At 35.8% G+C, this 18,738-nt stretch overlaps 1 protein-coding gene across 8 annotated transcripts in view; it reads left to right on the top strand.

Moving 5' to 3' along the window:
* LOC105060616 (protein ACTIVITY OF BC1 COMPLEX KINASE 7, chloroplastic) overlaps positions 1 to 18,738 on the top strand; it is a 62,214-nt gene that overhangs the window by 20,849 nt on the left and 22,627 nt on the right. For all 8 annotated transcript variants that reach the window (XR_012136157.1, XM_073247215.1, XM_073247212.1 and 5 more), the window contains one exon: positions 309 to 402. Coding sequence is in view for 7 of the 8 variants with exons in the window: in XM_073247215.1 (XP_073103316.1) it covers positions 309 to 402 (94 nt within the window). In the remaining variant the exon portion in view is untranslated. The remainder of the gene's footprint in view (positions 1 to 308; positions 403 to 18,738) is intronic.

Here is an 18,738-nt window from a genome sequence, read left to right as displayed (position 1 = left end):
AGCATGGTGCTTTACTTGTAGAATGTGTCCTTTTGCTGCTATTTAGATTGATCTTTATGTTCCCCCAAAACTTGCTGCTTATTTACATATCAAAGTTTATTTCTGCTATCATGTTACTCCTGGAAAGGTTTGACTAATGGTTCTTGTGCTTCTTGGTACAAAATTATGTAGAAGAGGTATTTCAACGTATAGTTGTTATGGATGCGCATGAAGCTAGCTGGCAAAATATTTGATCTTTTGTTGTGTTTTAGTTCAATGAAATTTCTATGTATTCCTGTATTAGTTGCTTATGTCTCTTTTTTCCCCAGGAAATTTGAAATTAGTAGCTGAATATTTTCAGAGAAGTGAGGTGTTTGGTGGTTCTACAACGGATTGGATAGGTATATATGATGAATGTTCCAAGTAAGTATTTTGCTCCTTTGATTTTTCTTGATGTTGTTGAAAATCGAAACTATGACCAGGTTGTTCTTTCTAATCCTCTGCCTTGACTGTTGTTTTATTCTAAGCATTTATCATTATTAATTGGATGCCATCAACATCATAGGTTTCATGTGCCATTGACATTTTTAGTAGTCAGAATTTTATTTCATGATTTCGTAATAATAGCTATCATTTTACTGTCCTTTCAGTTTTTTGTACAAGCTTCATGATTCTCTATTCTGACATGCAAAATGTCTACTCCTTTTCACCTCATGTTAATTCACCATTAAAACTCTAGATCTTGCTCAATCAGTCAATGAATATCATCTATGCTATGTCTGTTTCTTTTATAATACTCAATAAAATATGGCAGTCATCCATGCTGTTCTAGATTGCTGAAGACACAATTTCATTTTGTTCTTTCAAAAGTCAAGGGTCCTTGCTCAGAAAGCTTAAGTCTTTTGGAGGAATTGATAAATGTAATTCCAATTAATGATGGGCCGTACTATCAAAGAAATCCTATTTCAATGATGTAGTTATGATTAGTCTTGGCTGAGCAATGGTCCATTGCTTGATGAAATTGTTCTCACAAAACCATAATTACAGCCAAACTTCATAGCATAGTACAGAAAATATGTAATGTAACATAGAAAATCTGAAACTGAATTTGGTTTAGGCTAAAAGCTTGCATGGAGACATCAGCAGTAAAAACTGAAAATATAAACCATATTTTGAAACTGAATCTCTCTTCTGACACATGATTTTTTGTGCATCTTAGCCAGTTTATGGATGAATAACTCAACAGAGTCCTAAAGCTACCAGAGAAGTCACTGAAAGTACCTTTCTTAGTCTGAAACATTATCTCACAGAATTGACACACACTGCTAGATGTAAATATCTGTGATTCAGATTGTGCAGTGAATCTGATATAAGTATAAATGAATGAACCATAAGATGTTGGAGCAGTAATCTGTTGTAACCATTGTTTTTCTTCTCCTTTCCCACTGAAGTCTATCTTTGAATCTCATTTTATTCATGCCTTGGGGATCGGAGGGTCACATCAAATGTGACTTCCGATGACTTTACATACTCTTTCTGCATGCAATATCTCTTCATTAATTGTTTCTTAATGAAATTAATAAAATTATGACTGTGAAAGTAAAAGCAAAGTTTGACTTCCCATTTTTGCCTTTTTCTTATTTTGATTGCTTTTAGAGCCCTGAGTGTTATATGAGCATGGTGTCACAGAAAATTTCTGATGTATTTCACTATCTCCTCCAACTCTTATTTATTTCAGAAAACGGTATAATATGATCCCCCTTTTTCCCTCTTAAAAATTGGTAAATCTTTGTAAAGGTCCATGTTTCTTGTTAGATTTTATCAGTATCGGTAATCCTTTGTCATACAATGACAAGGGAAAATTATAGCGACACCCCTTCAATTTTAGGAGAGAAACATTTTGACCCAAAAAACTTATAAAATTTCAATTACATGCATACTTGATTTCCACTTTATACACCACATTGTGTTCTTTTATCTGTTATCCTCGTTTATCTTTGTGGCTGTATCTACGATCAACCTTCATCTTCATCATGCCCTTTATTTTTATCATTTCAATTAGGCAAAGTGTTTTTTTTTTTTATTTTTTTTTGAAGGAGATTTTCATAAGAAGAAAGAAACAATATTTTAAATCTCGTGGGATGGAGGTATCCCAATTTCTCCATGGAATAAGATCCCCTTCTATCCCGTCCTATCTTGGGAGTGATCTCGGTCATGCGACCCAGTAGATATTCTCCGTCTCTCTCCTCTTCTTCTTTTCTTTATTTCTTTTTTCTTTATTTACTTATTTACTTTCTTTTTCTTCTACCATCCTTTCTTTTTTTTTTTCTTTTTTCTTTCTTTTCTTATTACTTCCTTTCTTTATTTTTTCTCTTTTTCTAGTTCTCTCTTTCCTTCCTTCCTTTTTCTTCTCCCTTCCTTTCTTTCTTGGCTTCTTTTATTTTTGTTTTCTTCTTTCATTTCACTTTTTTTTTCTTCATCTTTCCTTCCTTTCTTTCTTTTCTTTTTCTTCTTCTCTCCCTGCATGGATGGGTTTCGAAGTCCCAACCCTATTCTGATCCCATTTTCCTACAGGAAAGGAATGGGATGGTCAAATGCCCCCCATCCCGCCGGGATGTAAAACCTTGGAAGGAAATGTTGTTGAAGATAGATAATGATGATACATGGTTTAAAAAGGGATTTGGGTGAGGAGGATAGAAGAGTATAAGAGAAGAGGGTGGATGATGGCAAGGGTTTTGACAAATGAAGAAGGAAAAAGAATAATATAGAACATGACCATAAGTTTGAGAAGAGTGGTTAGTTGATAAGCATGGGAGTCCGTAAGGTCTATAACAAGGACATAAGCTGGATTGGTTCTTAATATTTTGGGTGGTTGTGCAGATGGCCGTGCAATGATTGAGAAAGAAGGGAGAAGCTTTGTCCTATTCTTTCTCGATCATTGGTCTGGAGCAAGGTTCGCCATGCTGGTATATACCACCCCATATTGGATGTACCATACCTTGTTGGTATTGTGCCAAGACTCAGTATGGGAGGTATATCGAGTCTTGATATGTTCAATGAATCCTCATAGTGGGTGTTCCAACGCTATTCTAACATGGTACCAAGGTAGTGTCTGGTACTGAGACAGTGAACCTTGGCCTGAAGGATTATAAGGCTTCCAAAAAAGCTACTTGAAGGCTTTTGTGCATGTGTTATACATGTATATATGTACGTGTCTCCATGTTATGTCCATATGTATGTATATAGCATGGATTATGGAGGAGAGCTAATCTACTTCTCTCATGTCTGAAGTCAATAATGGAGCATTTAAATCAAGATCCACACCATTTATCATGATTGATATTACTCAAGATTTTAAATCTGTGGGATGGGGGTGTCCTAATTTCTCCATGGAATGAGATGCTTCGCTGTCCCGTCCTGTCTCGACAGGAATCTCGGTTATACATTTTGGTAGATATCTTCTATCTTTCTCTAGATATCCTCTATCTCTTTTCTCTTTTCTTTCCTTTCTCTCTTTTTTTTCCACCTTCCTTTCTTTCCTCTTTTTTCTCTCTTATTTCTTTCTTTATTAATTTATTTATCTTTTCCTTTTCTTCTTTCCTTTTCTTTTCTTTTTTCTTTCCTTTCTTTTTTTCTTCTTCCTTTTTTCCTTTGTTTTCTTTTTCTTCTTTTCCTTTCTTTTCACTTTTTCCTTTTCTTATCTTTCCTCCCTTTCTTTCTTTCCTCTTTCTTCTTCTCTCTCTGCTAGGATGGATTCTGCCATTCTAACCCTGTCGCGGTCCCATTTTCTCACAAGAATAAGATGGGACAGTTGGGAGCCTGCGATGCCCCCCATCCCACCAGGACTTAAAACCTCGATATTACTGGAGATGCCTAAAAATGAAATATCACATATTTTGGTGGTCTCTAACCTATGCATCATGTGGATATGAAAATGGATAGCTTTCATTGTGTTAATGTGCAAAAGTGATAAAGTTGAGAATCCACCTTATTGATTATGATATATACATGTTAAAACTTTTAGTGCTTAGATCATAACAAAACATGGTCACATCAAATTTTCATTTTTGTGCTCACTTAGTGTATAGGTTAAAGACTACTAAAACATGTGATTTTTGAATTCTAAGCATTTTAAATGGTATAGATTATGATCAATGATGTGGATCTTTGATTTGGGTGCCTCATTGTTGTTTTTGGAGTCAAGAGTCAGGAGGAGTAGATATCCTTTCCTCTTGCGAGAAGTGCACACACATTTATATTTATAGATATTACAAAATTTGATCATATTGTCAACAGTCAGGGTGGTGTATGCATTTGAAGTAATTGACATCTGCCAAATTTTCAAATTCCCCAAGCAGCAACAGTACTTTCCAATGGATAATGTTATAACTTAGGGTCTTTGATTGCAATGATGAACAGTCAAACCAAAATTTTTTAGCTTGGCTCTTGGAATTTGGAAAAGGACACTGAACTTAGAGATTTCTGCTTGATGTGTAGAATTCAATATGAAATAAAATTGTTAGTAGAAGCCCTAATGTTTCAAAGCATCATATTGACCCAAGAGGATCACAGACCTGTTGTGGACCAATGCCACTACTTCTGATAGGTCTGAATGGGGTATGGGAGAAAGATCTGTCACAACTCACATCTATGATTTTAATTTCGAAAAAGAAACTTTGGGAAGCCATAACTTTCCAATTCTGGAGGAATTAGGTAATGTGCTAAATAATAAATTTGATTTCAATGTAAAATTATTACTATTTTAGAAAACTTTTTACCTCTTGTAAGTAGAAGAGGAATCTGACCTAGACTTTGAAAGGGTGGAACTTACTAGTATAAATAGAGGCCTTGTACCATAGTTTTGAACACATTTTGGAAGAAAGTATAAAGGGGTACTACCCTGCTTTATGCCTTTTTAACTAGAGGAATTTGACCCAAGTTTGGGGACTTGAATTTCACTAGTATAAATAGAGGATCTGTGTAATAGTAGGGCATAGAACCTTGCTTTTGAAATTTCTTTATATACTCTATTATTTTATTCTGAGAGATTCAAGTTGAGTGGGATGATGAATTTTTTCTTCTCTCACTTTGGATCATGAAGTGAATTATCGAGCAGTCAACTAGAAATCAAAGGACCTGAAATGAATATTGACTGAAGGATGCAATCATTCATTGGAAAGGATTCACGTTTAGATCATAATAAATGCAGGCCATAATAATTGTTGTTAGTGTTATATGATGTTCTTTAATGATATAAGCTGTTGAAATTAATGGTTTATGATGAACAAGTTCTTTTGGGAGTAAACACATACACACGTATATTATTAAGGTAACATACATATATTGTAGGAACCATTGTGCCAGTTTTATTGAAATTCGCATGTTTGTCTTCGAGAAAATATATTGCTTGGGCTCAATTTTGTGGTGACACAAAAAAGAGAAACTCATGGCAGCACAAGATCATCATAATTCATCTTTTAAGTCTTTGCAAAGTAAAATTGAGAGGAATGGGATCGAATTGAACCCCTTTCTCAAACATTTCTTCTAGACTTAAAGCCTTAAAATTCCCAGCATGCTGCCAATTGCCTAGCAATTAGTATCTTTAAAAGTGGACATATGTTTTTTGTCCATTATTTAATAGCTTATTTTGGGAAAGCCAATTTGATATGTTTGGAATGGTATATGAATGCTGGCAAACTTTAAAACCCTCGAATGTTAATATGTTATCAATAAGGTTTGAGGTTATCTAGGATCTTGCTTTGGGTTGTTAATATGTTATCAATAAGGTTGATGTTATCTGGGATCTTGCTTTAAGTACTCTAAGAATTGCATGCACAAAAAAGCAGGAAAAATCATCTGAAAATATTTGCTTAGTTTCTTATCATGTAAGTCCAATTCCTAAAGATAGGGACTTGTACAGAATCTGGATATTTTTATCTGGTAATGGCCTGTTTGGATTGATGTAGAAACCATGATCATGGGAAATCCAAGTTCCGCAGGATGCCTAACTTGTAAAGGAATGTAATCATAAATAGTTGTTTGGGTTTAATTTTTAGAATTCAAAATAGCATGGAAAACCCGCAATTCAACAAGAAAAAATATACCATTTTCTATTTTTTTTTTCTTTTACCATGTTTTGCATGAGATGTGCCCATCACTCCATATCCTCCTTTCTCAATCAAACACTATCCGATCTTGCTTCTTCCCCTTGCAGCCTCCATCAGTCCTCTCTTCTCTAATTCTTGTTCTTCAATGATTCCTCTGTTACCTTTAAAACCAACCTCCACATCACCTCCTTTGATGACTAATTCCATCCTTGACTTCCTTTATTTCCATACCAACCTCTCTCTCTTTGCCAGACACCATATCCTTGCTTCCAATATTCCCTCAAACCTCCTTGCCAAGATTTCCATCTTCTAGTTTCATTCCCTCAACCTAGATGATGGCACATATTGCTGCTTTTATTATCTTGGCTCCTTATGAATTTATTAAATTTTATATGAGATAATGGAAGAAAAGGAGTTTTTTTATGAATGAGGTGTGCACCAGCATCTAGATTGAGGTTTTTGTGCTATTCCAAGTTTCCAACAAATCTTTTCACATATATATCAGATTGTTCTGCTTTAATTGTTTGTATTGTATGATATCCAAGATTTTTGACGTATCAAAAAAAAAAAAAACCAATTTTCTTTATAGACAAGAGGAGAGATAGTTCGTTTGATACTAAGGAAGTCCAAGAATTGAAGTTTTAGCCATTAGGGAGAATAGTTAATTTTTTCATATATTTTTATGCGATCAACCAAAGATCAAATACAATAGAAAACCATGATCTATTTTTTCTTTGGTACTCTGCTGCAATATAACTCCATACCAAAGTTGTTCAATTCCATGGCAAGACCAACCTATGTATCCAAATAAGCCCTAATTAGACATATATCCCAATCTATTGTAGTATCTAATATACATATGCTATAGCATCATCCATTTTTGAGCATAAAATGCATCACTCATAATGAGGACATAAGTGGTTGATGATGATATGGACTCTGAATTCCTATCCCTTCAGGCATGGTTTATGAAACCGTCCCAAATCAGGCGGTTCAAGGCATTTCAAGCCGTACCAGCCGTAAAACAGGACAGTTCGGCCTTTCAAATCCGAACACTAGATGAGAGAGAGGGAAAGAGAGAGAGAAGGGGAGAGAAAGAGGGGACGATGCTGTCGGAGGACAAGTGGTGGCCCATTGAGACCGTCGGAGGGCCGCGGAGGTCTCCACGGCTCTGTGTTGTCCGATAGGGTATTTAATATAGAGAGATAGAGAGAAAGACGGAGCGAGGGTACTGCAGGGAGGCGCAGCCAATAGAGAGGCTGTTGGAGGTCGTTGGGTGGCCATCGGGTAGCGGAAAAGATGCGAACAGAGCTGCAGCCATGGAACGGAAAGATCGTTTCTATTCATCATATTTTTTTTAAATGATGATGAAAGTGAAACCGGCAAATCCATTGCTGGCTTCAATGTGGTCAGAAAACAGGGACAATTGCCCTGCTTCGCCTATGGAGCTGTGGATCAGGATTTTGCCGTCTAGTGGCTACGGTGGCCAGCTGAAGGCCCTCTGGTGCTCTCTCCACGGGCTTGTCATCTTCCCCCCCTCTCTATTTCTCTCCTTTGATCGTGATTTGGTGGAGGAAGCGGAGGCCTTGGCTGCCCTCGAAGCGTGCGTGCAACCTACCTGTAGCCACCATCAGTGTCTCTGGCCACCCTCTTCCTCCCCCTTCTCTTTCCCCCTTCCCTCTCTCTTTCCCCCCTCTCCGGTTCCTTTCTTCGCTTTTGTGTTGGTTCGCGCCGGTCCGGTCCGGTCCGGTCCGATATGGACCTGTACCAACTTATACCGCCGGTTGGTCGGTATGGATTCCAGTATCAATTCCATGGATCTTGCTGATGTGTCTTAAATTTACCGCAAGCGCACGGTGTGCAATGTAGCACGTCCGATGAGTACGGATCGATCTCACGAGGAATTGGATTTTAAACTGTATTTAAATGCTTGCTCAGACGAGCTTTAAAGGAAAAAAAGAGAAATTGATTGTTGAATTACGAACGACCAAAATAGTAAACTAATCAATTATAAATATAAATTATCTCAAAGATCTAGGGCTTTTGAATCCACTAGACCAATGAATTTGAGAGCCTTCGTATGATTTCTCTTATAATGTCCCTTGATTAAGGTGTAAAATATGAACAAGTATGGACCATAAAGAGATTTAACTCAACTATGATTCATCAAGCATTTTATTTTTATCCGAATTAAGAGACTTTCTTTCTTCTCTTCTCTTGTGTTGTCCAAGTATAGGCTATGAAGGGATTCTGATCCAACTATAATCCATCAAGGTTTTCATAAGAAAAGAGAAAATTGTTTAAAAAATTGTGAGCCTTCTACCAATCATCCACTCTTGCACCGAATCAAGTATAGACTATGAAGGGATTCTGATCCAACGATAGCCCATCAAGTCTCTTGACAAGAGAGATGAAGGGAGAAGGACTCTAAAAATTAAAAGCTCGAAAAGAGAGATTCAATGGAGCAGGCTTCTATTCATGATCTAGCTTCATCGCAAATCCCAAAGAGATTGCTTAGCCAGACATAGTCGATCTGAAGCCAAAAAAATAAAGACTAATCCTACTTGCTGGAATTGAACTTGCGGAAATTAAAAATTGCAAAATTAAAAGATGCAGAAATTTAAACTATCCTATTGCAGAAATTAAAATTGCAGAAATTAAATAGAAAGAGAACAACTAATTTATTGCTGAATAAAAATTCTGATACAAAAATTTTTAACTCCTAAGCCATTAACAAGGCTTGGAGTTTGAACAAAAAATAAAATAAAATTTTCAGGCTTCTCTCCCTCTCTTGGCTTGGGACCAACCTCCCTCTGGCTGACTCTCCTTCTCGTGTATTGAAAGGATGGAAGAAAGTGGGAACAAGGTGGCTAAAAATTTTAAAAGGTGGGTATGCCTGCCTGTCACAGATCTCCTACAAAAATTACGGAATGGAGAGAGATCCCCTCAAAAGGAGGTATGTAGGCCTTTTTGTAGGTGATTGGAGGGGAGAGGTTTTGTATTTTTTTAGATGTGGGACTAATGAAGATTAGAAAATGGACGGATGAGATTTGAGAACAAGAAGGATAAGGCAAGCCATTCAATTTTAAATCTCTCTTTAAAAAAAAAAAATCTCGATCGCGACGTCTCTGATTTTATTTCCACGTGAAGGACGCGTGCAGTTGCACGTCTATTCTCTGGCCCGATGCCCACTTGCATGGAGCCCATGGTCCCACATGGCATCCGTCGTATTGTTTACTCATTTGAATTTAATGTGTGCCAGCAACGCCCAAGTCCAAAGAACATCGTTGGTCCCGTTTGAAGCCCAAGTCCACATGCTTGATTGAACTCCAAGCTGCCAAGAACATGTGAAAACTATTACTGTATCCTTCACGGCTCATCACTTTCCTATGGACCAAGTGGTCTATGGTGGACCACCAACTTGCATATTGGATTGGATTGACTTTCGGCTTTGAATTTAATTCCATTTTAACTCTGTTTTTTATCTCGTTTGATCCCTCTAAGCCTGCAGATCGGGCTCTTCATGTTGATGCAGCTCTTTTCTGTAAAATATACGAAGAAGTATCAATTTGAAAAGAATAAAGATAATTTGATTTATAAATTAATACTTCTATGAGCAAATTTATACACCTATCACTTGCCTTTAGGTAACTATTGTTCTAGATGTACGTGTAGTTGTAGAGTTGGAATTAGGCTAAGCTGGGTCATGTTTCCATGCAGCTTGGTCCCAGTCTAGAGAAGTTTTAGATTTAGGGTCTGGAGGCCTTATTTTTTTCAAATTATTATACTAGTCTGAGTCCAACTCAAGCTGCCTCGAAGCCCAATTGAGCCAGCCTGGATTAAGGTCCAAGACCATTTCTATCTGATGCCAAACAAGAGGGAACATAGGGGGAAGAGAGAGAGGAAAGAGAGATCGGGAGGGAGAGAATGGAGATTGAGAGAGAGAGAGAGAGAGAGAGAGAGAGAGGGTACAGAGCTTGGGAGGGAGGGTTATAAAGGGAAGAGATCGAGTGAGAGATTGTAAGGGAGAGATAGGGAGATAGATCAGAAGAGAAGGGGTGGACGAGGGGAGAGAGACATTGGAAGAAGCTAGCTGGGGAGAGGTGGGAGAGTGTTGCACTTGGAAGGGAAAAGGGGGAGAATGCATAACAAAAAAGAGGACAGGGTATTAACATGGGCCTTCGGGCTTGGAATGGGCCTACTTTAGGGCTCAGGCTTGGCTCAAAAATTTTTTAGGCTCATATTTTAGGACCAAGCTTGACCCAAATTCTTGCTCATATTTCAGGACCAAACTTGACACAACTTATTCTTGTGCCAACCCAAAGCCCGACTAAAAGCTGGCCTAACCCGATGGCCATTGGATCAGGCCAAGTCCATTGCTAGCCCGATGCAATTGTATGATGGTGAGAATTGGATACATGGAAGATCTAAGGCTGAAAATAGGTTGGATGTATCCGTTTCCATACCTAGTATGGATCAAATTTGGATAGGAATTCTGCTATTTGTTTCGATTGGATCCAGGTCTGAATTTGCATATCTATTTACATATTTTGTTAAATCCGGATGTGGATTCAGATGCAGATATCTTATAGGAAAATATATTTATATAGCTCCTAATTCTAAATCAAACCCATGACTTGAGTGAGAACTACTCAACCACCAAGACAACCTTCAATTTTGTCATATAATGATGATTTATTATGCTTATCTAAAACTTATTCACACCATTAAATAATGATTTAGTGCCCGCTATGATATTTCATATTTTAATAATTAATCATTCTCATAAAAAATAATGTTATTAAATAAGCTTCCCCTTTGAAAAATGGAAAATAAATATACCTCATTTTTATTGTCGATGATTTTCTCAAAACATTGTTGGTAAAAATATTTCGAAAACCTTGATAACTTCTGCATATTCCTTCATTTGTATATAATTTATCTTACAATATTTTAGAAATAGATATTTCATGATTATTTTTTATTTATCTTGTAATTAAAGTATAATGATGGTATTTATTATAGAAAATTTAATATTTTTATATTATATATTTATTTTAATAATTTTTATTTTTATTATTTTAAGATTTAATCAAATTAAGGTTCGCTGTTTTGGTACCGAATCCTGTGTTAGTACCATCCTATTACAATGTTGGTGTACTTCAGTATTGTACGAGACAACGTATCAAGTGTCAATATGGTATAGTACGCCGTATACCGGATAGTATAAGGTGGTATGGCAAACCTTTAGTTAAACCAATGACTCAATCCCTTGGTAGGGTCAGTCTCCGTGCGGGGTTTAATAACCATGCTTAAGTCCTTGGTTACCAATGTGTCACATGAGATCTCTAGATTTTTGTTTTCATTCTTATCCTTTATGATTATGTACATTCATTCTAGGTTTCGTTATTGAATTCTGCTCAAAATTCAATTTTTATCCAGATAATATCCTATATTTGGATGGGGAAAAAAGGGATATAACCAATATGTGATTTACATCATATCCGTTTAGAACAAATGTCGATATGCTTAACATCTTATTTCTATTTGGATCCATTTAGAACAAATATGGATATTAATTTTGGTATACTTTAATATCTGTACCCACATTCATATCCGATGAAAAAATGTAGACACAAATATGAATAATACTAGTGATTCCGATCCATATCTGATCAATTTTCAGCCTTAGGAAGATCCTTACATGGTGTCCTGAAGAAGCTAGATCTCGGTCATCAGGGCATGTTGATGTTAGAAAACAGGAATCCCTCATGTACATCCTGCCTGGATTGCACATTTGTAAGTGATATCAAATCTGAATTAAATGGTATGCCCCATCTTCTCATCCTTTTCCTTTTCCAACTGTATACGCATTCATTTGATAGATGGCTAAATTCATCACAAAAGAGGTGACCAAGTTGCTATATCGCTCTTCAAGCTCCCAAAACCCATTGTCTTCGCTGACAAAGATAGCGCACTATGGATCACTTTCAGAGAACATGTCAGGTTGTTCCCAACTGGTAATTGATTTTCACCTGCTATCGATTATGAGTAGGTATACACTAGTGGATAGGTCGGCTAAAATACAGACTAGAATGTGGCATGTATTATGCACATATCACTTTATTTTTTATAAAAAATAAAATTTGTATAAATAAATAACAAATGCTACAAGGATTTGAACCTATGATCTTGTGGGTAACAACCATCTGGAGAAAGGGAAATGCACAAACCTAATGTGGATTAGGAAAAGAAGGGTGAGGAAATGCATGAGATGGGAAAAGCATGATGGGGAAATCTGGATGGTTTGACATGCCTTGTGCATGGACCCACTAAAAACCTTGGCATTATATAGTAGAGTAGATCTAGTTCTTATTCCTTGCTACAGGTTGCTGATCCAAGCTGTATGAGACCAGGTCCATAGCAGTCACTACTTTTTACTGAAGATCTACATGATAAGTTACTTATTTTTTGTTCTTTAATTCCATAGTCAGCTGTGAGTTGGGGATATTTATGATCTTTTCTCTGTAATTTGATGAATAAATCTGCTTCTCTCTGTATGAAAAAAGATCAATGTGGGTTCCAAAATGGGTAGTCCTTTTTTCACAACTTCTCATTGAGAAATAGCTTATGCTATTGATATCTCGCAACCGTGATTATCAGTTTAATTCTGACTTTTAAAAATATTAAAAATACGTAGAAAGCAATGAGTCAGGTCGGTTCCACAGAAAAGGCAGTGTTGATTTGAAATCTTTGATTTTATAAAAGAAAAAAAAATTTAAAATAGTAATTTAAGTCAGAAAATAGAAATTAAAAATATGAAAAAAAAATTTAGTACTAAGATCTACTATTTAGATTTTAGCTTCTACTTATAATAAAAATAAAGAAAAAAAATTTAAAGAAAATAAAAATAACTTGGTACTAAAATCTATTATCTAGATCTTAGCGTCTACTTATAATAAAAGTAAGAACAAAAATTTAAGGTACATAAAATAACTTTTGCATTAATTTAAAGATAAAATTTTATTACAAGGAATTTAAAAGAACAAGTAAATAAAATAAAACTGTAACAAAAATTGAAAGTCGATTGGCGCAGCCTCGTCAGAAAGATAGTTGATGACCTCTCCTTCTTCCTTCAAACTCCTCAGTGCATGCTGGGCTTCCTCTTCTTCTTCCTCTTTGGATCTTGACCTCAGATCAGTGTTGGCATTGGAGATGGCATAGGAGACAAAACTTTTCTTCTCAGCACCTCTTGCCTTTAAGCAGCCTTCAACCCAAGCCTTGTCTGCTACCCTTTCTATGCCTCTTCCTCTTTTGGATGATTTTTCTATTCTCCCTGAACTCCTTTTTATAGCCTTTCTGGCCCCTTAAGTTGTGGACATGCTCGATCTCCTTATGCCTCATGGATTAGGACTCCTTCCTTGGTTGGTTATTGTGTATCAGGTGACGTCTCAGCTCTCTGTTCCGCGCTTGCTGACCTCGCTCCTGTGTGCTGTTGGACTCTCATGCACTTGCACCACTTGAAACTAGCGCTCCAGGCCACTCCCATTTGCTCGCATCACCAGGACCCACTCGCCAGACCTCTCGCTCGGGCCCACATCGCATGACCACGCTCAGTGCGCCCATGTTTCTGTGCTTCAAATTGCATTTGAATTCTCCTCCCACGCATTGATTTGTTTTCGCTAGAAGCTCCTGCGCTCCAGCTCCCTATTTCCACATGAAAACCATGGACCACTCAAACCCACGGACAGCCAGCCAACTCTTCTCATTTATTTAAAAATTATGGATCCCATCCTCATTAAATACTCTTGCCCACTTTTTATTTAAATATTTTTTTATTTTTTTTCTTTTATTCATTGGGTTCCTGCCACGTATCCTTGTATTTTTGCATGTCGTGCATGTGACATGTTTAAATTTGGACTTGAACTTCATCTGTACGTGTTGAAGGGTCGTTGTTTGTTGGTTTGTGATTAAGTTCTCATAATTAATTATTCCTGAAAAAGAGTATTAAAAGTATCAAATATTAAATAATAAAGATTAAATAATAAAAATTTTAATACTTTTTATGTCATATTTAATGTACTGATCACACCCTCCAACTTTAACTTTGTTCGTCCTCGAGTAAAGAATGGATTTAGAGTTAGATACCTTTTAACTTAGAGTTTTGAATTTTACTAGACAATTTTCAAAAGGGTCATTGATGTTCAATGAAGCATGAGTGAGATATGTCATTGGGGTATTAGTACTAATCAATGTGGAAGTTAAGTGAAGAACATCAAATCTTTTCTGAATTTTTTCTAAATTGCCCCTATCTTCATCTCAAAATTGTTCATCTTTCATATAGACGAGTGTATTGTTACTTCCGTCCTTCATTTATTATAAAATTATCTTCACATTGTCCACTTTTTGATGCAAACCACAATGCTTATTCAGGCAAAGGAGTTCGATTAGTCAGTAGGAGACCCATGTTTAGAATTTGCTCTTATTTTTTTGTGTGTTTCTTTAATATTGTACTGTTATTGAGTGTCTTAACCTTTTAAGCTTTCTGTCTGACCCTTATAGTGAGTTTTTAGCCAATGACTTCCGAACCAGGTAGTTTTAGGGCACTAGATATAAAATATCCCTCGGACTTGCTCGAATCAAATGGACTACGAGTTAATACTAGCTTCACAACAGAGCTTCTTTGTCCTTCATATCTTTTGACGGAAACTCAATACTTGCTTAGACAAAGAAGTCCAGTTACTTAGCATGAAGTATTTGAATTTTTTTTTTTGTAAAATGAATTATTTTATGAAGAAATGTATAGTTATCCTATACAAGTCCATAGGAAGTAAATTCTTCTTTGATGCTAGTAGAAAAAATTAGAAATGCTTCAGGAAAAAATGTTTATGTTCAAAACTTAACTATTCATTGAGTTTTCTTAATACTTGATCCCTCGATATCTCACAAACTCTCTGAGTTGTTTATCAATTTTTTTAAAAAAAAAGTTTAGTTCAATTCGATTCTTAAGCGTAATTGGATACCTAAATGCTAAATACTAACTTATTCGAGGACTTATAATTTTTTTTTATTATTCTCCTTCCAATTTAATCGATATTGTCCTCAATGGAGTAGAAAAAATAAAGTATGATAAACAAAGAAAAAGAAAAGGAGAGATATCATCTGACTCAGATGTATACTTAGTTCAGTCTGGCCTTCATGATTCCACTTGAAGTCTTTTCAAAATTGATTCTCCTTTCAATTTAGTTCTAAACTCAAAAAGAAAGTAATCTAAAAATAAAAAAAAATTCAAATATAAATGCTGGGTTGCCTCCCAATAAGTGCTAAGTTTAAAGTCTTTAGCCAGACTATGTCGATTCTCTCATCTACCCAGGATCAAATACGGGATTGAAAAATTTTAGTGGATAAGGTGAGTCAAGTAGGGCATTCACCTTCTGGTCTTGAATTTCTTCAATGGGCTTATTCAGAAAATCATCTTTCATCAAATCTGAGGAATCGGACTCAACTATCTCATCCAGTGTTCACCATATCGGGCCGAACCGTCGGTACGGTGCGTATCGAGCCGGACTGGTGCTTTACCGGTCCGGTTCTGGCCTTTTTTTTCGAAAAATTACTCCGAACCGCACCGAACCGCCCGGTTCGGTACGGTTTGGGCCCATACCGTCCGAAATCGGGTGGTATGGTTCGGTTCGATGTCGGTTCGGCCTGAATCGAATCGTACCGGTAGTCCCACATCAAAACGTGGTGGGAGGGAGGGGCAGGGGGAGTGGGCCTTTTCACGTGGGGGGAGGAGGGTCTGGTGCTTTAATTAGCACCCACACTGAAGAGTGTTCTCTGAGACTTCTCAGAGAACACCCATGGGCCACGAAGGTCTCAACGAATCGTTGAGACCTCCAAAAAATTAGAAAAAGAGGGCAAAATTTCATGAAATTGGAGTAGTGTTTCGAGGAGAGGTTGATTTTTGGTCGGAGATAAGATAATCTGTTATTTTGTTAGTAAATATTTTATTTTTTTTATTTTTAGTGTTAGAAATAGGATAAGAATGAGGTAAAATGAAAATATGAGAAAATCATGCCAAAATCTTATGATTTTGGTATGACTTAATTATATGTGATAGATCTTTGGAAGATCTACACGATGACACCAAAATTATTAATTTTTATTAATTATATTTTTAAAAAATATTTTTATATATTTATTCATTTAAAAATTAATAAAAAATTAAATTTAAGAGAAAAAATTCGAAATTTTGGAATCATGTTTAGAATGATTCAAGCTACTTAAATCTAACCTCAAAAATTATTTTTAAATATTTGAAATTAAAAAATATATTTTTTAAATTATTTAAATAAAAAAATTAATTATAAAATAAAAAATATATAAAAATAGTGTTATATTTTTGTTAATTTAAAAATATTATTTGAAGCATATAACATATTTATTTTGAATTTATAAGTTTTAAAATAATTATTTAAATTATATATAATTATTTTAATTATCATTAAACTATCGTGTTTTGTTATACTTGCATATATTTATAAGAAAAAATTTAGAGCTTTCTCAGAGTCAGAGTTTTAGTGAAAGATCTAAGATATCTTACAATCTAGAGAGGATGCCTTATAGGATGAATATTCGAGAGTACGGTGCAGCTTGATCAGAGGGTTGGATTGATGTCCCTCCAGACGACTATGTTGATGATCCAGATATTTACAAGCGTCACAAACACTCGACAAAAAATTAAATACAGAGTATATCTTGAGATTCGTATATCAATTATTGTGTTTTGTATTTAAATATTTAGATATATTTTAATGCATATTTTATATATTTTTTTTAATTTTAAGATGATATAATTGAAATATAATGTAAATAAATATATGTTTGAAATTTTGGATCAAGAGTCTTTGTACCGCTATCTAACATAAAATTGAACCCAAATATGTCAATAATATGCAATTTAATGCCATTTTAAGGTTGTATTTATCAATTATTAGCTTCAACATCCATAAAAAAAAATGAAAACCAAAAAAAATTGGGTATCGGTATTGAATCGGTACACCGATGCGTACCGTGTCGGTATGATATGGTACCGTATCGTATCGGTCCGGCACCGGTACGTCGTCCGGTATCGGTACAGAAAATTTTGATCTCATCTATCAGATTAATTACAGAATAGCTTGTCTCCTTTTGAGCGTACTTCGAGGCATTAAAAACATTGATTCTCTCTTTTTGATCTCCAAAAGAAATATCCATGGCTCCTGTTTTATAATTGATGTTGGCATTGGTAATGGCTAGGAATGGACGATCTAAAATTATAAGATTTTGATTCAGCTCTTGGGATGGTTCCATATCAAGTATAAGAAAGTTTATTGAAAAATAACATTGATTTACTTTAACCAGGATGTCTTCAATCAAACCACGTGGCATTTTTGCAGATCTATCAGCTAGTTGCAAAATAACCGATGTGGATTTCAGTTCTCCTATTCCAAATTTTTCATAAACCAAGGTTGGAAATAGATTCACACTAGCTCCTAAATCTAATAGGATTCGGTTAAAGGTGATGCCTCCTATAACACATGAAATCAAAGAAGCATCGGGGTTTTTCATTTTCTAAGACAATGGGTTTAACAGGACTGTACTTACATCCTCAAACAGCACAATCTCTTTGTGGTTCTTGACTCAAGCTTTTGTGTGCAAAGTTTCTTAAGAAATTTAGCATAAATTGGAACATGATGAATCGTATTGAGGAGGGATAGATTAATATGAACTTGCTTAAACAATTTTATTAGCTCTTCGTTGCGTGCTTCTTGCTTTTTGTGGGAAGAACCGGCTTCTAAGGATGAAGGGAATGGGACTCTAGGTTTATATGTCTCGGGTAACTCATCTGATCTCTTCTCTTTATCTTTCTCACTCAGATTGGAACCAGTATCGGTATCAGTTTCGGATTTAGCTTCTTTTGTGGTTAGTCTCAGTACTAACCTCTTCTAAGTTCACATTTTGGCTAGCATCAGTACTAGCCTTTCTCATCTGATCTTGGTATGGATCCTTAAGAATCCTACTACTTCTAAGCTCAAAAATTTCTTTGGCATTCTCAAATTGGGGATTTTTAGGTGGGACATTGGATTGATGACTAGGTCCAAGTGGTTGGTGGATATTGGGTTGGTTGTTCCTGAGATTTGCTATCGGTTGGCTCGATAATTGACCTGATTCTCTCCTTATGGTAGATTCAGCTAACTGTCTTATTTGTGCTTTTAGTCTGATGATGAATTGCTGTTGGGTCATAATCAATTGTTGAAGTTGAGTAAACCTATTGTCGACTAGATTGATCTGTTGTGGAGATGGGTATGATGGCTGATTGTGATATGGTGACGAAGTAGGCTAATTAGGCTGACCTCTATTATAGACAATTCTGGTATTGTGGCCTATTTTGAAAGTTTTGCACATGAGAAAATTGGGTCTGAGCCTGAGTCTGTTGGAGTTTTCAAGAAAAATTGAGATGGTTCCTTCAACCTGGATTATATGTGTTTGCGAATGGATCATTAACTGACTTGGACTAGTTTTGTGCAGTTTGGATTTGTTCTTGGATCAAAGATGGAAACTGTGGAGCCGTGGGACATTCACTCGCATGATGAGCTAGGCTAGCATAGATAGA

This window comes from Elaeis guineensis, chromosome 1 (assembly GCF_000442705.2).
Source record: "Elaeis guineensis isolate ETL-2024a chromosome 1, EG11, whole genome shotgun sequence".
NCBI lineage: Eukaryota > Viridiplantae > Streptophyta > Magnoliopsida > Arecales > Arecaceae > Elaeis > Elaeis guineensis.
Note: the sequence above shows the minus strand (reverse complement) of the source record. Positions and strands in the feature narration are given on the sequence as shown.